The sequence below is a fragment of the Acanthochromis polyacanthus genome, chromosome 1, assembly GCF_021347895.1.
Source record: "Acanthochromis polyacanthus isolate Apoly-LR-REF ecotype Palm Island chromosome 1, KAUST_Apoly_ChrSc, whole genome shotgun sequence".
Classification (NCBI taxonomy): Eukaryota; Metazoa; Chordata; class Actinopteri; family Pomacentridae; genus Acanthochromis; species Acanthochromis polyacanthus.
The window spans coordinates 19,786,623-19,810,423 of NC_067113.1; the positions used below are offsets into that span (position 1 = coordinate 19,786,623).

General features: G+C 41.2%; 2 protein-coding genes across 4 annotated transcripts in view; one reads left to right on the forward strand and one right to left on the reverse strand.

Moving 5' to 3' along the window:
• Positions 1 to 1,032: 1,032 nt before the first annotated feature.
• Positions 1,033 to 13,032, forward strand: itpka (inositol-trisphosphate 3-kinase A). Its single transcript, XM_022221430.2, has 7 exons — positions 1,033 to 1,675; positions 6,258 to 6,354; positions 8,120 to 8,333; positions 9,467 to 9,671; positions 10,872 to 10,973; positions 11,412 to 11,483; positions 11,954 to 13,032. Exons 1-7 carry the CDS (start codon positions 1,286 to 1,288, stop codon positions 12,224 to 12,226), a joined length of 1,353 nt encoding a protein of 450 aa, XP_022077122.1. The 5' UTR covers positions 1,033 to 1,285; the 3' UTR covers positions 12,227 to 13,032.
• A 106-nt stretch (positions 13,033 to 13,138) lies between these two features.
• ltk (leukocyte receptor tyrosine kinase) overlaps positions 13,139 to 23,801 on the reverse strand; it is a 60,258-nt gene continuing 49,595 nt past the window's right edge. For all 3 annotated transcript variants that reach the window (XM_022221421.2, XM_051950733.1, XM_051950737.1), the window contains 10 exons: positions 22,034 to 22,220; positions 21,837 to 21,927; positions 21,330 to 21,394; positions 20,089 to 20,218; positions 19,916 to 20,013; positions 19,359 to 19,451; positions 19,035 to 19,136; positions 17,591 to 17,725; positions 16,195 to 16,285; positions 13,139 to 16,067 (listed from right to left, as the gene is read on the reverse strand). In XM_022221421.2, the coding sequence (XP_022077113.2) occupies positions 15,027 to 16,067; positions 16,195 to 16,285; positions 17,591 to 17,725; positions 19,035 to 19,136; positions 19,359 to 19,451; positions 19,916 to 20,013; positions 20,089 to 20,218; positions 21,330 to 21,394; positions 21,837 to 21,927; positions 22,034 to 22,220 (2,033 nt within the window). In that variant the 3' untranslated portion in view covers positions 13,139 to 15,026. The remainder of the gene's footprint in view (positions 16,068 to 16,194; positions 16,286 to 17,590; positions 17,726 to 19,034; positions 19,137 to 19,358; positions 19,452 to 19,915; positions 20,014 to 20,088; positions 20,219 to 21,329; positions 21,395 to 21,836; positions 21,928 to 22,033; positions 22,221 to 23,801) is intronic.

Sequence of the window (23,801 nt, forward strand, 5' to 3'; positions counted from 1 at the left end):
TGATCATGTCACCTGAGAGAACTTGAGCAGTTTTTCAAAGAAGAATGGGGTGAAATCGCAGTGTAGAGACACAGGCTCAATGTTGTAATTGCAGCCAAAGGTGCTTCTGTTAAATACTGACTTTTATGTTTTTTGCTTGATTGGCATTACTTTGTAGAAACCTGTTTTCACTTTGACATGAAAGAATGTTTTTTGGTGTAAGTTCTTGTCATAAAGGTCAAATTATATTGACCATGTTTGAAAAGCAACTAAAGAGGACAACTTCCAAATGAGGGGGGTGAATGCTTTTTGTAGGCACTGTATGTTGTGAATTGGTGCTTGAAAAAAATGTTTTGAGTTGAGAAGTTCACATCTTGATGAGATGAAAAATGTTGTGTGTGTGTGTGTGTGTGTGTGTGTGTGTGTGTGTGTGTGTGTGTGTGTTTTAGCATTTGCTACATTGTGGGGACAAAATGTCCTCACAACTGTAGGAAATCCAAAAACTACGTCACTTATGGGGACATCTTTCGGGCCCCACAAGTTTTCTTGGCCATGTTGTTTTTACTGAAAAAAGTGAAAGTGCAAAAACGTTTCTTTAGGGTTAGCCATTGTTTTGGTTAGGGTTAGGGTTTGGTTAAGGTTAGGGTTAGGGTAAGGGTTAGGAGTTAGATATGAATGGGAGTCAATGGTAAGTCCCCACAAAGATAGAAAACCATATAGTGTTTGTGTGTGTGTGTGTGTGTGTGTGTGTGTGTGTGTGTGTGCGAGCGCGTGTGTTTCAGCAGAAATGTGTCCAAACAGCAGCTTCAGTCCAAATCGCCACCTTTTCCTGCAAATGCAGCTCATCCGTCGAGTGCAGGTTGGTTTAAAGGTGCCAGTTCAGTTTCACGTTAGTGCAGAGAAGCGAGAGGACAGATTTTCTGCAACTGTTTGAAAACTTAACGTGTCAGCTGGTTTAATTTTTCAGTCAGGAAGCCAGAGATTCAATGCGGAAGATAAACACCGTGCAGTTGTGTGAGTGAGTGCGCGGGCGTGTGCGTGCGTAAAGCGCGTAAAAACCGAGCCACGCCACCAGCAGACAGGGGTTCCCCTTCCCGACAGCGCGCACAGAGCTCGGAGGCTGGCAGAGGCGTTTTTTACGCGTTAAAGCTCGGTCGAGGAAGTGCTGCAGAAGATCGACTGGATATATAAACCCAAACCTGGCAGCGTTTGAAGTTTGTGAAAGTGAAATGACCAGATTTGGAGGTTAAAGAGAGGTGCGTTTACGCCTCACGTCGTGCGCTCTCACGACGAATTTAGCTCTCCAATGCCCAAAGAGTGCAGGAGAAAGACCTCCAAGGACTTTGGGCTCTCTGGAATAAATGACGGGTCTCGTCTAGAGCGAAAAGCAGCCGGGAAGTCTTCCCAGATTTGCGATGAGCTCATTCAGAAGGCTGCTCAACTCGCGCCACCTGTGATGGATGCACCCCGGGTACCGCAGGTCACCATCACCCCGGAGGGAGGCGGCTCATCCCGGGAGATGCAGCAGGAGGACTGGGATGATGCGGTGGACGGTACCCTGCGCAGGAAACTGTCCAACTCGTCCATCTCCTCCACTGGGTCCTCTGCTGTGGAGTCCGAGGATGATTTACTCAGCGACAATGAGAGCAAAAGCAAAGGCATCGTCACTTTGGAGCATCTGGTGGACACTGGAGAAGTGAGTAAACTGCAGATAATGATGTAATTAATGATGAAACGCATTTAAAGTGGCTCTTGGTACTGATTTACTAATGGTCAGTTACAGTTTGATGTTGTAAAATATGGAAATACTTCAAAACACTCTGTATCCGTATTCTCAGTCAGTAGCATGTCTAAATCCACAACAGCAAAAAAAAAATCTGGAGTTTCCAGGGGATAACATTTTTCAAATTGCCATTTTGACCTCCTGTGTGTCTTTGCAAATGTGCTATCACACAGTTCCAATGAAGAGCTGATGATTAAAAAAGAGGAGACAGTGAAGCACATAAATAGCAGTCAGCAAACGGCCTCCAAACAGAAGACCACAGGGGGCTGCAGAAAAGAGGCAATTACACAGTGATAACAGGCTTCCTTCAAAGTTTGTTTAGTTGATTTCAAGTGGCATAAACATGTCTTGTAAGTGAGTCTTCCAGTAAAAAATTCTCATGGGAAACTTCGTCACTGCTACACTGCAGAGATTATTTTCGGATCTGTTCTGACATAATGGATGTGAGTTCTGGGAATTTCACTGGTGAGGTGTTCCACTTCTCTTGCTGTTAGATTTAATTAACAGCAATACTAAAAAAAAAGCTTGACAGCCTTGGAGAGCCTTGCCAAGAGTGCAGGATAATCTTCAGGAAATTTGATTGTCCCCATTGAAATGATATTATCTCTCCTTGTGTTTAATGGTTATCAAAGCCTCTCACATCACCTTAATGATCCAGGCGCTGTATAAAGGAACATGAAGAAGCTGCTGACCTTGTGGAAGTGCTGGGTTGCTGCTGTCAGAGTTCTGCTTTGTTTGTTTATTGCTTTCATCTTTAAAGCCACATGGGACATCTCGACAAAATACATACAACCCCTTTTCCTGGTGTTCTTATGGCATCTTTAACACCAGTCATTATCTTTTTTTTTTTTGCACAGTGGATAACACATGCACAAGCGATCCTCCCAAATGAATGTTTTGTGTGTTTAATGTGACATCAGAAAGTGATTGAATTGGGTGTTTTGGAACTGTGCGTCCTGACCTTTAACACTGCACGTCCTTCCCTCAGCACACAGCACGGTGTGAAGGATCGGCCTTTAGTTCAATAGACGCTGAGGGTGGAAATTTGTTTGCCTTGACATTCTTGGCTGATAAAGCTCACTTGTGTGGCTGTCGAGTCTCAGTCCCTGCATGTGCATTGAAGCCGTGCTGCCATTCACAAGCACACACTCTGATATTAGATTAATGTAAGTTTAGGTTCAGCTAGAAAAGTTGTGCAGCTTCTGTCATTATCTCTTTATGCGAGTCGTAGGGAAGTTGAGTGGAGTCACCTCTGTGTTCTGCACTCTAGTCAACAAACATAATCTGCGTTTGTCTATGCTGTCACCACTTTAAACTCTGACTATCATATGGAGTGGATTTGTGTGTTTTATGGTCCGGCCACTTCTCTTTGCCTCCCCCATACAAGGTCTGTAGCTGTCACTTTCTTTTAAACAGACTGAATACACATTGCCTGTTGGGCCCGTGTGTGTGACAGAGAGTGTGTCGTCGCACTGTGCGATCCACTGTGAAGGTTTTCCCAAATAAAAGCCCATTGTAGCTGTTTTGTGGCTGATGAAGCCATTTTAAATAAAATGGAAATATCTTGGCCATGTCACCTTTGAAAACAGCCAGTTCTGCTCCTTCAGCCCACACAAACACACCCACGCAAAGACACACACACATACACACATAACACAGCGCAGGCTAACATGTCATTGTGTAATAATGCGTTCTGGTCAGTATCCAGTTTTAGACTTGGCCTTGACATTTGACAAAGAAACCACTTCAGGAAGTCAGAAACACTTGTACGTCACATGTTGGTCTTTGTTATTGCAAGTTTATTTCAGATGTTGCACGTTACAGATGAATTCCTAGTAGGCGCACATAGAGATGTTTTTGGACAGCACGGATTGAGAGCAGACAGGCATGCGGACAAACAGGCTCCTTGCTGCAAACAAGATTAATTTGATGATATTTCAGTGGTTTGCCGTCATGATCAAATCGAGAATGGCGGAGCCTGCCCCATGTGGAAGCTGTGACTTTTGATAGTCGGCCTTTAAAAGCTGGCTGAGTCACATGAAGTTCGATTTCGGCTGTCTCACCTTTTACCAGGGTTGCTATTGACTACTGTTTTCAGATCAAACACGGCATTGAAGTCAGCGTCTCACATACGCTCACAGCAGGTTTGGTGTTGCAAAGTAAAACCTGATGGAGCAGAAAGACCAACACACTGCATTAATCAACCAGGAAGCGAATGCTAGCAAAGTTCCTGTGGACTTGAAGGAGTAAATAAGCGTTATTATGTGTTGTAGCAAATAATAATACATTACTTTAATTATGATAAAGTCATTCAGTACTTGTTCACTGAAGTATTTCCTTTCTTCCCACTTTTGACTTCTATTCTGATACATTATTAGAGACTTTTTTAAAAACTTTTTCACTCCACAACATATATGACTATAATAACTAGTAAAAGTAAAGATCTGGATTTTACATTAAACACAACCAGGTATGAAAACAGAATACATCGTAAAGAATTTAACCAGTGTCTCCCTGCTTTTGGCCTATGATTGCTCTTCAGTGTCTATGAGTTGTTGGCAGTTCAAACACCCAATGTGGAAAAATAATAAATATTTCATTTGAAAGAAAACCCAAACAATAAGGACACATTGGTGTTGAAAATATTGTATTTTTCCTCTCCTCACTACGATGAAAACCACTAGTTTTTTCTAACTAAAGCTATTGGCTCTACTTCACTAGACATTTATGCACGGATGCATCATCACCAAGAACTTTAGGTCAAGAGGTTCGCTAACTACGCAATGGGTACTTTTGAAAATAGATATAAGGTTCATACTTTTGAATACTTTCGCTTAAGCGGAGATTAAAGGATCTTTAATTGTAGCAGCATGTTTACATTGTTGTATCAGTGCTTAAGTAAAGGATCAGAGGCTTTTTCCACATTCCGCATTAAGTCAGACTTTTTAATACACTTTGCTCTTTCAAACACAAAGTAAGCAGACGTGTTTTGTCAAGCCTAACATGAGAGTGAGGCCAGTATTATTCCAAGTGTTATAGTTGCAAACTCTCAGGGTTTCTGTCATCAAAGCCAGTTCAGGGTGAATAACATGAAGTTCAATGTCAGACTTTGCGGAAGATAATCAATATTATCCCAAGAGCCTTGTGTTCATTATCTATGCATAAAACTTAGATTTATTTCCTCTTTGTCCACTGTATTAAATCAGAAAACATTTTAGTTACAGTCACTGTCACCTGAAAACGCTCATTAGTAATTAATCACAGTAATATCCAACTACATTAACTAGCGAGGTGATAAATGTGAAAACCTGCAACAAATGTTTGTGGAAGTCTAACCGCTTCTTCAGTGCCAATATTGTCAGTAAACAAGCCGTGCTATGTGAAGCATCATCATCTGACATTTAGGAGGCTGCTAAGAGAGAGGATGGTGAATTCTGAGACACTGAAGCATGAGCTGAGTGTTTCACTGACACGACTTTCATTTCCTATTCATTAAGAACCCACTGATTTAAATCAGATGCTCAAAGCAGGATCTAAAACAAATTCTATTTTCTCTACAACAATGAAAATGACTTTATCTGGTTTCATTTGACCTGTAATGATACTCGAGATGATCACGTAGAATACGTATATGCTGTCTATGTGGAGGATGAAGGAATAAAACAGGCGGCTCCTCGTAAGTGTGAAGCGTTACCATGTCTCTGTGAAATAGCAAGCTGTTGCTGTGTTTTTCTGTGTGCGTGTGGTGTGAGAGAAAGAGAATGAAGGACAAAAGCGAAGCAAACAACAGGAAAATGACTGCAGGAAACAGTATTTCGCTCCTAATCGCATAATTTGATTTGTTCGTGATTTTGTGCACACTCTGATTTAGCCATATGACACCAAAGCATGAAAATTACAAACAACTGAGTGGGAGTTGAGAGGCCAAAAACAACGCAGTATGAGCTTGAATGTTTTTCTGCTTGACTTTTCGGTTTTCTCCTAAATATTTGGTTCATGTGACCAGAACATTCTGCATGCTTTAATTCAGTCTGATGTCCTCTTTGAATATAAAAACGTTCTCTTTTGTGGTCAAATCCTAAAATGTATGTACATATAATTAATGTTTGTGATGTTAAATAGAAGATTCTGGAGGACTTCGCTTTACATCTGTCACAACAAAGCGGAGATGCCCTGAGCACAGATAGAGTTTCCACAGAAATGGCATTTCACTGCCTAGATTGAAGGTTTTCTCGCAATGGAAAACCAAAAGCATTGGCATCAGATTACTGGGCAGGAACTGCTTATGTGATCAGTTTCTGCTCAGATAGTATGAGCTGACCAAGGCTGGTTACATGCACTTCTTCCTGTTATCAGATCATCTAGTGTGATCAAGGCACACAGAAGAACCGCAAACCTGAAACAATGCTTGACTTCAGTATGTTTTGAATGAGTGATTTGTTGATGATGAATGTATGTTTTGTTTAGTATTTTAATTTCTGCATGTGTTCACCAGAGCAAACCGTGGTGGAAGCTAAAGACAATCGTCCACTGGCCATTCAGTGCCACCCAAAGAAGAAGACTGAACTGGGTTCAGTTGGCCGGACATAAAGGTGCGACCTGTTCAGATCATGTCACGTACAGTTCAGAACATCACATCCTGCTTGTGTGGCAGCGTCATGGAATGAGACGAAGAGAGGGTCACACATCTGGCATAATCACAACACTGTCAGGGATTAAGGACACTTGCAATGCCTACAAAAATCATTTATTCCCCTTGGAAATTTTCTCCTTTTATTTCTTTTCAACATTGCACTGTGGTCGGTATAATTTGTCTATTTTCACAAAAATTCACCAAAAAAAAAGAACTCCAAGCAAATCATTGTAATGTCAAAGTAGACACTGATTTCTACCAAATAATGTCAGTTCAAGGACTGCATAAATATTCAGCCCTTTTTAAAGTGACTGACCCTAATCAACACAGATGTAGACAGTTGGTTCTTGAAGTCACATAATTAGGAAAATTCCAGTCATTTGAGAGCAGTGAATGTGTAAAGACACCTACATTGGTCAGTCAGTATTTAGTAGATGAACCTTTGGCCACAGTTTGCAGCATTGAGTCTGTGTGGAAAGCCTTTTTATCAGCCCTGCACATCTGGACACTGCAGTTTCACCCGATTCTTCTCAGAAAACTGCTGAAGCTTTGTCTGCTTTGATGGGGCCAGTCAGGTCTACCACACATTCTCAGTTTGATTAAGGTCTGGACTCTGAATCTGTCACTGTGGAACATTTAGCTTGTTGCATTTAGTGTTTAGTGTAGCTAGTTAGTTAGGTAGTTAGCTGTATGCTTTGGGTTATTGTCTACTGAAAAACAAATCTCAGTGTTTGGTGTTTGGCAAACTTAGTGTCTAAAAAGCTTCAATTTTGGACGAAACACTTTTTCTTTTCTTTGAATTTAGAATCTCCCTCATGGCTTCTGGTAAATTCGAGGGAGATTTTTAGTACAGTGGCAGTGGTTTGCCCTCTCCCCCTAAAGATTGACCGATGAAGAGCCCAGGCATCAGGAATATGATGCCTGGATCCTCTCAACCATATCAGCCTCTGATCTTTGTAACTAGTTCAGAGGAATCATAGGTGTCTTGGTGGTCTTCCTCACTACTCTCTGTCATGTACGGTCACTCTTTGAGGTTGGCTCTCTGTAGACAGATTTCGTAATGTGCCATATTTCTTCCATTTCTTCATGGTATATTTAACTGCACCCTAGAATGTTCAGTGACTTGGACATTTTCTTGTATCCATCCTCTGACTTGTGCATTTCGATAACCTTTTCATGGAGTTGCTTGGAGTGTTCTTTTGTCTTCATTCAGTTTATAACTACAATCCTTTCGATACATTCACTGCAACCAATGGTCTCCGTTTCAACAACTGTGTGACTTCTAAGCGTAATTGGCTGCACATGTATGGAAGTACATGAGTTACTCTAAAGAGGGTTAATACTTCGGAAATTGCCTTTTTTTATGTTCTTAGATGATGTTTGTTGATATCTGTTTTCACTTTGGCATCAAAGTAATATCTCATCTAAAAGCCTAATTAAATTGACTGTGATTCAAGGTTGAAAAGCATTAAAAGGGGAAAAGTTAAAGGGAAGTGAATACTTTATAAAGAAAGATGCTTGCTGTCCTTAGTAATTAAAGTTAGGCCTGTTTTTTTCCTTTAACACTGCAACAGACTCAACCAGTCAATTTGAAAGAATGATCATGGTTTAGCTACAATGAAACTGTATGACACACACCCTTATCTCTCAAATTCAATTCATACAGGTACATTACTTCACACTCGAACAATGCATTCATGAAATCCATTTTTATCTCATCTCAGGAAACTTTAAAGCAGCAGATGAGGGCACCATTCTGAAAAAGTTCTCAGAGAACGAGGTGCAGTGTTTTGAGAAGCTGCAGGATGATGCACTGCGCCCATTTGTGCCTGGATACCACGGTGTTGTGGAAAAAGATGGAGAGTCTTTCCTCCATATGACTGACCTGCTGACAAACTTTGACCTTCCTAATGTTATGGACTGCAAGATGGGAGTGAGGTAAAGAAGTAGGGGCTTCATTTATTTACTTTTTTTCATATGTATGCATTTACATATATTTCTCTTTACATATATATTGTTCACACTCACATTTTACCATAGAAAAAAAGGCAAAAAAAACATTCTTTTTGCTTTATTTCTGCTAAGTTTCAATTAAAAATGAAAGTGTCATATTAATTCCTTGTTTATTATGACTTTGTGCTTGTCTTCGGTCGAATTTAATGAGAAAAGTGGAGATGAGTGAGGAGAACGTGCAGCCTAAAGCGGTTTTGCTGTACAAGGGAACACCTGTTGTAACTGCAGGCTGTGAGCTTGGCTTCCTGCCACAGCGGGTGGGGGTGCTTCACTTCACTGTATCATGCGCACGGCACCAGTACATACACGTACGCAAATACAGACGCATACATATACACATGAATGCACACATTGATGTGTACATGAACATGTGCCTGCATGCACAGACATGCAGGCACGGACACTCAACCCTCTGAGACCTTTATTTCCGGTTGAACAAGCAAATACACACAAACACACACACACAAACTTACAGACACTGAATCAAACACAGGCACACATGCCCTAAACTTACAGACATAGATGATACCACACGTGAACCTGTAGTTTTTTGTATTTTCTCAGTGTTTCATTTGTCTGTACTTTTAAGGCTGCTCACTACATATACACACACATAATCACACACATCAGGGTGTCCCTGGAGACTCCCCTCTTTCAAAAACACTCTGAACCGCAAAGCTGCAAAACCGCTAACTTGCACAAACACACATTCAGACTTTCACACAGTTAAGTGCTGCACACTGGAGTCTCCTCGCAGCTTCCTCTTTGGTGTGGAGGAAGTGTAGCTCATAAACTGAAACTGAAATTCACATCTGTTTGCACATAAATGTCTCATCTGAAGAAGCCAAATGTGTGCATGAGAGAACACCATTAGAAATAGTGGCACTCCCATTAGCACAGCAGAAGAAAAATGACTGTGTGAAGATGAACATTAGCGATGTTGACTGTATATCTTCCATCTTACACGATACACACACAACTATTGCTGTGTTTTTACAAGCGCACAATAGTTTAAAAATGTTTTCAAATAGCCCAGTATTTTCCCTCTGCTGTTAAAGGACGTACTTGGAAGAAGAGCTTGTTCGGGCGAGGGAACGGCCCAAGCAGAGGGAGGACCTGTACAAGAAAATGGTGGAGGTAGACAGTGAAGGGCCCACTCCACAGGAACATGCCCAGAGAGGAGTCACCAAACCCAGATACATGCAGTGGAGGGAGACCATGAGCTCCACCAACACCCTGGGCTTCAGGATAGAAGGGATCAAGGTAATGGTGTGCTATGTGGATTTGATTATCATGACATTAACAGGATATTTGCAGTGTGAAGTCAAGGGAGGCTGGCTTATGACTGGATGATTTCAGTGGTGAATCATGCAGCTGAACGAGGTGTGAAATGAGTAGAATCATCCAAGTGTATAATTACATGTGTGTTGGACTCTATTTTATAACAACGGGGTACATGACTGGGTTAAATAGAAAGATTTTCTTTTGGGAGACTAAAACACATAGAGTTAGCTCCAAGCTGCAGTTGCCCTCAGCTCTGTTTAGTATGTCAGCTTTTGTCAGCTCTTCCTTTTGGCTGCCTGTAACCTTATTGTTCTGATTCACTGTCACCACTCGCATCAGCCTTTTTTTTTTGGCTGTAACAAGCAACTTTTTTTTTTATACTGGGGGAACTTTGATAAGTCAACTGTGATTGCCCAGCAACACCAGAGAAACAAAGATTGTAACCGGCTGATGGCTGTAGTGAGGCAGTTAGCAGCTAAAGAGCCAAATGTTTCCTCTGGTAGGAAAACAGAACAAAATAAAACAAGAAAGAGAATGAATAGTGAACTTATGTTTGTCAAGTTGCAAAAAACACGACTGCAAGTTAAAGATAATGTTGGTCCATATCTGTTGGATTATCAAATAGGCAAATGTTTGCTAACACAGACTCCATTATACAGACAGACAGAATATAGGGTGTCGAAAATGCCGGTATTTACAGGCATTTACAAAAATGTACAATAAGGTGCAAATTGGTGGTATTTTCTATAAAAGTATCTTAGGGTAATACTATGATGTTTCCGGAATAAATGTCATTCCCTGAACTGAAGGAGCAGCATGTCTATTCTGAGCTCTACCTGGATTTCAAAACTTGTCACCCAATCTAGGAACACAAACCCATCTACCCTGCAGAGAAAACTCATTTTAGCTGCTTGTATTCACAGTCTTTAGTCATTAAACAAAGTTCATGACCGTATATGATGAATGTAAACTGACTAGTAAATCAAAAGCTTTGTGTTGCGGTACAGGGTAGATGGACATAGGTGCAGTTTGATCACAGGTATATAGTCTGGTTATTTCTTTGACATATGCCGCAGAATTTCAAAATATGTGATAAAGTATTCTGTGTTATGAGCGTAGTGGTTTGGTTTTTACTCGTTTTATTGTGACATTCTTATTGAGCTCCTTTCTTCTCTGTAGAAGGATGACGGTACATGTCGAACTGACTTCAAGAAGACCAGATCAAAGCAGGATGTCATCCAGGTGTTCAAGGACTTTGTCCAAGGGAACGTCAACATCATAGTACGTGACGGCTTCTGCACACACACAGTATATTCATTCATGTAGGGTCGGATGCAGAACATACTTTACTGTGTATGTACACAGAAGAATGTAGCAGGCGTTACCTGAGAAACTTCATCAGCTGGAAACACACCAGCTGAGTAAGCTCTCACATCCGTGTCCAGTGTTTGGACAGGGGTAAATTGTTTTGTAGACTCAGTCCTTACATTTGAAAAAGGTCGGTGTCTGTCAAATGACAAATGTAAACAGCCTCCAAGAGCAAACCACCGATTAATTCCTACTGGAAGATGCAAAGTAAATATTCACTCAGTAATGCTGTTTGAGTTTCCCATCACAGTGGAGGCCCCCTGACTACACCCTGCTGAGTTTTAACTGTCTAATTTATGTATTCAGATTAAATTGACGTTATGCCCTTTGCCATTTTGTTTTGAAACACAGAAGTCTTATTTGAGCAGACTGACAGAGATCCGGCAAGCCCTGAAGACCTCGGAGTTCTTCAAGCGACACGAGGTGATGACTGATCCGCAGTAAAGATGAGTGACAACTTAAAGGGAAACAAATGCTGCACCATAGTACATTTTTGCTCATGGAACTTGATATGAAACTCCACTTGAAGGATGCAACACCATATTTCCAAAATAAATGCTCTTACCAATTTTTCTGATGAAGTGGTAGAGTGTTGTGGTGACAATCTGGTTCCAAAACAAGCAGTCAACACCACACATCATTCTGATTCATTTGACTTAACTGAATGTTATCAATCACTATAAAACTAGATGGGGTTCCATTAGGAGTGGGTGAAACTGAATTTGCTGATCCTGTTACAGCTGATTATACAGATTTTTATTTTTTTTTAGTAATTTTCATTTTTAAATTTTTTCCCTTTAAAGTCAGCCATCTGTGTGTATCTATTAAAGGATATACAGAAGCAGAAGAAATAAAGCTAAATGCTAAACCTAAACCCTTCTTTCTTTCCCCAGGTCATTGGCAGCTCTCTCCTCTTCATCCATGACCACAAAGGCAGTGCACAAGTGTGGATTATTGACTTTGGCAAGACCACAGTGCTACCAGAGGGCCAGACGTTAAACCACGACATTCCCTGGCAGGAGGGCAACAGGGAGGACGGTTACCTGTGGGGGCTGGAAAACCTCATCCACACCTTGGAGTCTGTAAGCAGTGAAGTCACCAGCAAAGAAACCTGTTGCTCAGTTACCAAAGAAAACAGCCAACCTACAGAAACTTACGGCCAGTGACCTTTAACGGACACCACAGGGAGAACTTTAGGGTGGTTTCATAAACACTGAATTGCTTTGGGTGATCTATAAGCACAGAAATGCTACACCAAAGATCATTTTGTGTAGCCCACGAGAAGCATCGGCACACCCAGTCTGTGGCTTTAACCATTTAAGTGACCCTATTTAGTACTGACACTGACACAAAAGACATGAACAGCAGTGAGAGGCAGAGCATTTGTCACTAGTTTCTGAATGATTGAGCAAACACACTGACACTAATTCAACTTCCTACAAACTGAACAGAAGTGAAAGTGTAGGGATTCTGCATTTAAGTTTCAGAGATAGGATGTTACATGTGAAAGAAGTGCTCATAAAATCCTTTTTAAATCAAGGTGAGAATGAGCAAACAACTTTCCACCTCAGGTCTCACTTTACATCGTCAACTGTAACCATCAGCCTCGATTGTAACATGAAATTCTGTTCAGTAGGAAACTCTGACCAAGACTTCACAGTCACATTACTACATTATAAACACATCTCCAGTATAGCACTGTATACTGATCAGACTGTATAATGTGCCTCACGTTTCGGTCAAACTAGCTTTTATTGTATTGCAGCTTATTTGCTTTTTATTAATTGATTTTATTCTTTTAATCAAACGTGTCATTTTAGATTTTTCTTGTGCTGTTGCAAGCCTTGATGTTGCACTCTTTGTTATCGCAGATTTTTCGGTGTGGGTCATTTTAAGAGTTTATAATGCAATGAGTGTTGTGCAAATGAAATGAATGAACACATCTGTGAAATTAAAATGAGGAAGCACTGTTTCTTCAGTAGTTAAATCTTTACATTTCAAGTCATCTTTAAAATCCTTCACATTTCTTGTCACTGGGACAAAACTGTGTGGAACTGACCAAACGTAAACAAACGACATCGACACACGTGGATTTATTTGGGGTACAGTTAGGTTAGATGAAAGACAGTGTTTGCATAGAATGTCATCGCACTTTTGTTTGAGGAATCCTCAGCTACAGAAAAAAAACTAAAAAAAAAAAAAATCTAAATTGGTGTGAATTTAAATGGACCAGGACTTCAGAAATATACACTATAACTAGAACAAGGGGTCTTTTTCTCCCTCTATGTAAAAATATTTAACAGTGATCAGAATTTCTAAATGGCACAATCTTTAGAAAACTATGAGCTTTTTGGTAAGTTACCTTTTCTTAGAGATCTTCTGAAGTGCACAGTTGAGCAACAAAAATAAAGACACATCCATCAGCAGGCTTGAGCATAAAACGTACAGCAAGCGCATAGGATTTTCAGATAAATGCACCTACTTATTCAACACATTCAAAAATATACTATTGCCATGTGTAGGCTTAAAATAAAACATCAACTGCTAAACTGGTTAAATAAGAATAGCCTGAAAACATAAATACCAAATAGAGATTTCCACATTTTCAAATCTTTGAGTATAAAGATACCTGCAGCAGCTTGTTTGGTATTTCAAAGCTGAATACCGCCCCCTGCTGAATAAATGTAGGTACTACCATCAATACATCAGTCGATGCAGTGTAGTAGTATCTAATGGCAGTGATAGACTACAAGTACGGTTTCATCATTAACAAAAAGAATACAAATATAAAAAAACAGCTACAAATGCAATGGGTTAGTCCAGTGTAGGGAAGCGAATACAAAAATAGTAAATATTTTCTCAGCTGCTCATCATATTCTATACATTTAAACATTTATAAGACCGCCTTCAGACCAAGCAAATACTGGGACATCAGGGGAAGAGACTAAATCCAAAACAAGTCAGATCAAGACCTATGTAGTTTGCCACAACAATCTCAACATTCAGCTACAGATTTCAAGTCACAAGTAGTACAGGAAAAGTTCAACATTTTAGGTAACGTTTCTTGTTAGAAGAGACGTTTGATACTACTCATGTCTAATATAAAGCTGTATTCTGTTAGTTTAGCTTAGCACAACGACTGAAAACAGGAAGCAGTTAGCCAGTCTCTGTCCACTGGTAACGAGATGCACCTATGAGCGCTCTACAGCTTTAGAAAAATTTGACATGTTAGAAAATACATGAAATACATGTTATCGCAGTAGTTTTGTGGGAATTTTGTAAGGTTTTCACATTATATGGGGGTGAAAGTAAATCAGAGTCACTTTAAGCTAGCAACTTCAGGGTCCTGAAGCACGTCTATAATTATAAATAAAACACTCCTAATTCCATAATTCTGTCTAACAGCACAGAAAGAAGGTGAACCTAATTTATTGAAGCTTGTCCTTCTTTCAGCAGTGTGAAAGAAGGACAAGCTTCAAATTAATACTTGGAGATTCTCTTCCCAGTGCCTCAACATTTTTGGCCTATAATGGTCACACTGAATACTACAAATTCCAATACAATTCTGCCAAAGCTTCCATTAAACAAATACAGCCAAAAAAACAAAACTAAGTAAAGTAAAATAAAAAAAGGAGTTCATCTACAGCAGTTATTTCTGGTAACCATCACCAGCAGTGTGGACTAAGTCAGTGTTCAGCTACCAGTTTACCAGAAGCCCAGGACAGGGCTCTGAGTCCAGCTTTAGCTCTTCGTATCACAGTGCAGAGGAGTGTTTGTGTAAATGTGAGTGTTCCAGTGTGTTTTCCAGCATACCACAACTGTAATATCTTGATTTTGTGGTTCTTTGACCGTGGCGGGTCATGCTTTCTGTCCTAGAAATCCAGAGCTTGAGTTTGAGTTTGTGAGAGAAGGGACTTGGGCGACATTTTTATATCAATTGAAATCCCTGTTCCAGTGAGCTGTTTCTTAGATTGGGGTAACGCTGAGGTCTTCAGACAGAGAAAAGCCCGAGTCACGGTCGCGTGTGGGTTTCTCAGCTTTGGTGTGTCTCCTCACGTCCTCGTGTCCGTAGCTGGCGTGACGCTTCAGCAGCAGCTTGGGCATACAAGATGAGGAGCTATGGAGGCCTAATGCCAGTGCCAGACTAGTCCCTGAGGAGACACTCTGGGCAGAGCTGGTGGTTGTGATGGCTTCTGCAGCTTTGGGCATAACCAAGGGCAGATTCTCTGCCTCGTAGCTTTGCTCATCGTAGGCATAGTTGACGTTGCCACAGGGGAAACTCTGGAGCTTAACCAGGTCCATACTCGCTTTTGTGGCACCACCTGCTGGGGTCTTATGGGAGGACGTACTTGTCGCAGCTGCAGCCTGACAGGAAGGAGACGGAGTGGATGAAGTGCAGGGGTTCGAAGGGCTGAGGTAGCTGCTGCTGGTGGTGGTGTCGCACCCAGCCTCGTTGCTCTCTGAAGTTGGGTTGCAGGTCTGTGTGTTGGAGGAGGAGCTCGAGAGTGGCATGGACTGAGTGTGAGCCAGTGTTTTCTTCCCTCTGAAGTTTTCCAAGACCCATGAGCCATATGTGGGGTTCCAAAGGTTCTTTGTTTTGTTCTTCAGCCTCTGGCTCCCTGAGGAGGAGCTGTTTCTGGAGCAAGGTTGGTGATGAGGAGGCTCAGGATGGAGCCAGTTGCCTCCGACTGATGAACCGGGGGCAGGAACAGGCTCAGCCCAGGACGGCTCCAGTGCCTCACGACATGATGTCACTTCATGGTGGACAGGTTGGGTTCTCTGCAGGAGCAGACATGGTTTGGTGGGTTGTGGGATGTGAGGGCTGGGACCCAGACCAATGGAGGAGAGACCGAACTGGGAGGGTAAATCTTGGGAAACAGGGTGTGACACCAAGAGTGGAGTGAGACTGGTGGAGGTGGGGTCACTGGGCTGGATCACTGTGCTGGCATCGTCTTCTGTGTTGGGGCCATATTCAACAGGTAAGGGTGTGTTGATCACATCTGGATCCTGATGAAGAGCAGTGAGTCAGACACATAAGCAAGCAAATTATTGAAAGAATACACTTTTCAAAACACACAAATACGATTGCAATATTAATGGCAATTTTCTAAAAATATCTACAGATGAAGTCTACCTGAGTACAGTAGTTGATTCTCTCCAAGATGGTGGAGAAGTTGGGCCGGTGCTCGGGGCAGTGCTGCCAACACTGGGTCATGATCCGATAGCTAAATAGTAACAGATGCAAACCGATAAACTATAATGTAAATCTGATTCGACCGGAAAATTTGATCCAGTCTTTAGTGCTTGTTCATCACCTCTGACAAAAAGAAGCAGAGAAAATGCTGCAAATCCAATCAGTTCCACATCAATGTTGAATAAAAGCCCATTCTGTGTGATTTTTAACAAGCAAAGCTGTAAACTGTTCAAGTGATAATCCTTTACAGATCCTTAGAAGTTTTCCATTTTGTTGCTTTTAAAATTGATTCATGATCCATTCAATTTGGCTGTTTTTTTGTCTTTCAAAAAAGTAATGTCAATTACTTAGAAATATAGAAAGACACTATGTTGTCTTCAGTAGTAGTTGCATAAGTAGTAGTACATGCACCTTTTTGCAAAACTGTCAGGTTGCAGGGGTTGCATGGAAATCATGAGTGAGTCCTTTTTAAGTGCAGCCAACATTCACCTTGTTGTCTTTTAACCATTTCTGTGTAGCTTTGGCTGGAGAGTCATTGTCTTGCTGGAAAACAAATCTTCCCCCAAATCGCATTTCTCTTGCAGACTGCATTAACTCATTCTTCAGGATTTTCCGATAGTTTGTTGCATTTATTTCACATTCTACCTTTACAAGCCTTCAAGAACCCACTTCCAATAAGTATCCCCACATCATGATGCTGCCACCACCATGCTTCATTGGTGGGATGATGCGCTTGTGATGATGTACAGTGTTTGGAGTCTGCCAAACACATTATCTAATCTGATGGCCAAAACCCCCCAATTTTTTGTCTTATCAGATTTAAGAACCTTCTTCCAGTTGACTTCAGAGTTTCCTACATGCTTTCTGGTGAACTCTGGTGTAGTTTTTCAACAGCAATTTTCTCTTTGTCACTCTCCTATAAAGCTTTGATTGGTGAAGAACGGTTGTTGTACGCACAGTTTCTCCCATCTCAGCTGAAGTTTGTAACTTCAGTTTTTTTGTTTTGCATTTTATGTTTCTGAGTGACTGACAAGCATTTATTTCTTTTGATTTTTTTTGTAAATTCTTGTGCCAAATTAAATTGACCATGACTCAATATAAAAATGCCATAAAAGGACAAAACTGTCAGACACTAATGTATCCAAAGTGAACTTCACAAACTCAGGCTCCATTTAGTGTTATTATATATGCTCTCTTGGTAGGGAATTAGGGAAAAAAAGCCTGACATTGCAAAGACCTGTCAAGCAAGGAAGCTCACGTCCAACTAAAACCATTTCAGTTTCACCTTGCTGGATTAGGCTCCTCTCTTTTGTATACATTTCCTGTCAGTACTCACACAGGCCCTGGGCAGCACTTAGGAGGATCCATCCTGCCTCCGCTGGTGACAAACTCCAGGACCTCCTGATTAGTTTTACAAGGATATGGCATATAACCCAGAGAGAAGATTTCCCAGAGCAGCACTCCAAACGACCTGCAGGGGGAGACAGAGGTCGACAACTGAGTGGATAGTGTTGCTTTGCATGTCTGCTCTAATGTTCTTCATAATGGGACTAGCACAAAAAACAGTATAAAGCACAAATACTCAGAATAGCTGCAAAAGTAATTTATTCTTGGATAAAAGCAAATGGTTAATTAATTTACATCTGGCATCATATTGGGGAGTTTTCATGTTGATAAAATAAGTGTTTGTTGCCTGCAGTATTACTGCTTGAATCTTGTCCAGCAGTTTAATATTTTTAATGGGACCCAAAAATAGGAATTGTGAATAAGTTACGGTATTCATGTTTTCTAATTTAAGTATTCATATTATTGGATTTTCTAATGACGCAGTTTCCAACATTGTGCACTGATGCTGAGTCCCACCAGCACACTTGTTTGTTTCATTTCTTCAAGCTGATCAGCTAGACAATGATTCCTCTTCTAAATGACTTTAATCCTGAGGGACTCGTGTGCCTGTTTAGGCTTTAGTTCCACGTCTCTGTGGTCAAAATGACTAATCTGTACTATAGCTGATTGTGTACACTTTTCCATTGACTTTTATTGGACTGCCGTTCAACTCTATTATGTTGTCTCGAAATTAAAATTTAAAGTGGAACTATATAGTTTCTACTTTTTGTTCTGTAAACAAACTCTTTCATTCTGGAAGTGACATTTTGAAAATGTTTGCCCCATGGTAAATATCTGACTTGTTTTGTTAACAAAGAAGCAGTACGGACACTGCTCCTCTCCCCTGAAAGCCACTGTACTTTACTGACTGAAATACAGAGCTCTTTGTTACTCGGCTCAGTGTCTTGAATACAGATGCTGTGCTATCTTGCAAAGATTTCCACTTTATATGCTGACCTAAAGATGCGCAGCTCTCCGTAGGTCTATTTAGTTTTGTTTGGGGGTAAAATTACTGTGTTCTTCAGCTTGCAGTGCACTAAACATGCTGAGGCTTTACAACTAGCTGCAATCTTGTGCTGGGATAATTTTAGCCCCTCCAGAGAACTGTTAGGCTTTTCAACATTGTTGTAAATGAAAAATTCTTTTTAATGCCAGTCTGTTTTCAATTTTAAAGTACAACATCTGGTACTAACTGTTTATTGTGCAGAAAAACGCTGAATAATACCCGTGGTATGGCAATGATTAGCATCCACACAGGGCACCCAACAGTCACTTCTGAATAATCTAAATAGTAAGAGGTTTCAAAATGGCACAAGGGGAAGCTGTATCCAGTTTAAATTGAAAACAGTACTTTTGTGGAGCTCTACTGTACTTTAAGTATTTAGTATTTCTACCATGTATCAGTCTTGCAGGTGAAGATTCCCTCCATGAAGGCCTCAGGTGGCATCCATTTGACCGGCAGCATGGCACGACCACCTTTCCTATAATAGCTGGCTCTGGAAAAGAAAATGCAGTAATATCAGATTTAGGGAGTGTCCAGTTTAGAACACATGATGGATACCACAGGGCCACAAACTGCATTTGAACATGGAGAGGAAAATGATAGGCATTCTTCAGCCAGTTAGCACCAGTTCTGCTCCCATGAGACAGATCAGTTTAAATTATTACGGGTGCTTTGCCATTTGGATAACGTGCCACCACAGATTCAGCGTACAAACCTGTAAATGTCTCGTGCCATGCCGAAGTCTCCAATCTTAGCCACTCTGTCCAGTCCAGGGCAGGTAAGCAGGCAGTTTCTAGCAGCAATGTCTCTGAAAAACCCAAAATCTGTTACGAAATGAAGCTTCATGACACTAAACTCTTCAATTCCTTTCCAGTTAAGCTCATTATGTCAAATGTGTGTTGACAGAAGTAGAGCTGAAGTCCTGCAGCAAGCAAAGGTTGATAATTGTAATCTAATGAAAACAACACACACATGCAATGAGAAAAGCTCTGAAAATGTTTTCTTGTGTAACCGATTGTACAGAAGAGTTCATCCAATATTCAGAATTACATAAATTCTACATCAGACTTCTCATCTTGTGATATTAGTGTTTTGCAGTAAATTAGATCAAAATATTCTCCAAGCCAGAGCTACAAAGTGCTTTATGAACCATTTATACATGCAGTGCTGACAGCATCGCCCTGATAACATTTTATTTTGGTGCTGCTGATCCTCATTTTCAGTTTGTATTAAAACGGAGCTCTTTGCTGTGATAACTGGGTGTAAATGAACCTGTGAATAAAGTGGTTCTCCTCCAGGTAACGGCAGCCACAGGCGATGTCTCTGGCCATCCGCAGCAGCTCCCGCATGGTGAGGAAAGAGTTCTGAGCCTGGATACAGCACAACTCAAATTAGTGAGCCACAAAAAACACACACACACACACGTAGCTGTGGTGTGGACTTACAGCTCTCGGCCGGTTCTGTCTCAGGAAGCTCTTCATGTCTCCTCCAGTCATCAGCTCCAGCAGAATGAAGCGCGGCAGGATGTTCAGACTGACGCCGATGCAGCGCACAATGTTCTCATGGCTGAACTTGCTGCATGGACAAACATGGAACAATGTGGGATTTGGTTTAGAAGTGTATTCATGAATTCAAATGTGCAGGAGAAAGAACAAACATATGAACTGTGTCCACCGTTTTATTTTGCAGCTCTTACATGCAGCACATTCATGTAGATGCAGGTCAACTTCTGCTGTTATGTGGTGAGTACAGGGCAAGAAGACTGAATGAAAGCTTCCTCAGTTATAGAGTCAATATATAGAGTCATCTTGCACCTAAATGTGCAGAATTTATAATATTAATGCTAAAATTCTTCTGCAAATGTTGAACAGTTTCAATCTTTAACCAGTCTGCAAGTGACAATTTGAATGTGTACAGCATTATCAGAATGGTGCACAGCTTAGAGTAAAAACAAATCCTGAAAATAATTCCCCCTCATGTTTTAGCAATTCCTCAGCACTGTGCAGGAAATTAAAAATGCCAAAAGGAACTTTTTAGTATATATTTACCTTATATGTATTAGCTGTTGGTGCCAAATCAATTAACTTCTCAACAACTGAAAAAGCAGACAGACCTAAAACACAGCCATTATACTACCAAACAAAGCTGTTTATGCTAAACGTATATTTTTTGATCATTAAATACCATACTGTGAATGATGCAAGAGACTCTCTCAGTGTGCGATTTCAGCTCTCATTGGATAAAACCAAGCACGAACGGGGGCGGGGGACAGTGATTAACGATTTTATTTCTCAAAACGTGAAATAAGACTAAAATATCCAAAAGATGTTTGAGAAGGAGACCAATTACTGGTACAGAGCAACTAAAAATCACACCGTTCCTAAAATTGTATGAAACTAATTCCATTATAACTTTTTCCCCTTTGATCACAACACCGTGATTGTGCTATTGTGTGTACTAATTGGCCCAGAACAGCATGTGCAGTCAATTGTAGTAACAACTTGATTTATAGCGAGTAAAGTTGCACATCTGTTATCTCCTCTAAGTCAGATGTTTTGTGAGTCTGCTGCTCCACAAGTGTGTTATAAGAAAGATGCCTCGACTCAATCTGTGAGCAGAAACGATAAGGCAGCAAGCACTGTGTGTGCAATGTTCACAGGACGTGTACGGTCGCAGTCTGGTGCACCTCATAATCAGCGCCTCCATCAGGAAATCCATTTCATCCTGTTCAGAGCAGATTTCTGGAAGAGTCTGTAGAGCAGAAAGAATCAGAGACAGTTTGAGGTGTGCGCGCCATTGTCAAGGGAAAATATATCATTAGACCCAATCAGCAGAGCATTGAAAAGCAGGCAAACCCATGTAGAGCTCACTCAGCTATCCCTGTTTTTTCGTTTGCTGATGGAAATTGACCCAAAAAATGCATTCTTCTTTTCCAGTCAGTCATTTTCTCTTCCTCATCTTTGCACGTTGTACCTTAAAAATTTTAAAGTCAAGCTATAAGAAAAATTAATTGTTATTTAACTAAATGAATTACAAGAAAAACGTCTTTTTCTACGCGAGTATGTGACCTTTAGCACACCGCTGTGGGATGAAGTTGAGTAGAATAGATTTAATGGACAAAACTCCTGCTGAGGTGCCATTATCACACATTTAAGTGCAGCTTGCTCTCATGGGTCTAAGAGTATGAGCTGACCTTTATGGCCACCTGCATAGGACCGCCATCGCCACTCATCCCCAGAACTTGACCTTCGTAGACCTCACCGAATGCGCCGTGGCCGAGAGCCCTGAGTACACAAAAGGGTAAAGAACGTCAATTAAAAGAAAAGCACTGGTACATATAGAGTGTGCTGCGTAGGTGTGGACATCAGCACAATCAGCTGAACCTCAAACCTGAGAAGCGTGATGTTCTTGCGTGGCACTTCCTTCAGTTCACTGAGAGACGCAGCCTTGCCAGCAAAGCAGTAGTTGGGGTTGTAGTCCGTCATGATGGTGGAGCAGCGGATCTTGCTCAGTTTGTACTCTGGACTATGCAGACGGCCCCTCACTGCGTGCAGGTCATTCTTCCTGCGGTACCACACTGCAGACAAAGGCAAGACAAGACAGACGAACAAGCTAGTTTAACTTTACAGTCTAAAACATCCTTTATAAAACATCACAACCGTGACTACAAGCAGAACCCCACACTTGCGTGTAAGTCGCAAAAGCAACTTCCTATCTGCTGAGTGTAGGAGAGGCAACACAAGGAGGGATCAAGCCACATGTGAGGGGCTTTCGAAAGTCAGTGCCAGAAGACAGTGAGAAATATGGTTTGCAGACAACCATTATGTTCTTAAAAGAGTACTGCACCGATTCAGCACTGCACTCCAAGAACACAAGAGCGATCACAATTAAGGTTTTTTTTTTTAAATTGCTACAATCTTCAAATTTTTTATTTTTATTTTTTTTTTACACATTTTTCTACCTTTTTCAGACCTTGACCTCTAGCAGTTTCTTTTAGACATTTGGGTGTGTTTTTACAAAAGTATCTAATACAGCCCCGAGCTGCTAGCCTCAAGCAGAAATGTGGAGTGGGCTACAGAAGCTTTCTTCTAAATCCACTTGTCTTTTAAGCAACATCACTTTGCACAGCTCTCTCAGAAGTAAAAAAAAAAGCATCACACCACTTTTTCCATACATGCAGTAGCACTCTCTAGTCCAGTAAACAGTGAGTGAATTTCCCATTTGAGAAGACGCATGCAAGCAAACACAGTGCTTTGTAGGAGGCGTGTGGGATGTCCTCTCCTTGGTTACTGCTCCTACACTGTCTGTGCCAGTGAGTTTGGACTCACCCGCCATGGAGGCAGCCCACGTCCCCGATGCAGGTTGGTAGTCTGCCAGGGAGGGGGTGTTGCGTGCAGGTAAGAGGTGCCGTCGAGCCATCGCCCGGTGCAGACGCTAGGGACTCGGGGAGGTCGGGATGAAGGGAGGGTTGAGGAGGAAGATGGGAGGGAGGGAGGAGGAGGAGGAGGATGGGGTGGAGGAGACGGGGCGCCCAGGGAACAGACTACCTCCCTGCATGGGGGAGAGCTCAGGTGAAGAGACACCATTAACCTGACGGGTGTGTGTGTGCTGTGCTGCCTCTAACAGCCACTGACCAACAAGCTCTTGATAAACACATTCTCTTTCATATTTCTTGAAAAGGAAAGCAACTGCTACACTCAAATATCAGCCTTTGTTTAGCAGTTGATTTATTTGCTTGCAAGTGCACACATTTACACACAGTGCAGTTAGTGAGGACTAAATAGCTTTTCCATTCTTCATTAAAAAAAAAAAAACAACAGATGTGTCGCAGCATGTTCACTCAGTCTGGTAATTATGAGAGCAATCTGCATCTGCAATTAATATCTGTCTGATTACAGTGTAATTACAGAGTCTATTTATGCTTAACTATGTTGAACCTCAAACCTGTTGAAATATTCTTTTAAATTCCAACATTTTTGTTTGTCATTTTTTTTCTCAGAACATGATCCAAACACTTTCTCACCAACCCTTTCCACTTTGAGTGTTTTTCCCTATTGACTGTCATGTCAACCCATTTCCCCAAAACTCCCATCTGAATGGACATTGCCTTCCTATAGTTGTTTTCCCCCCTCAACAGGAAAGAAATCTATGGGGTGTT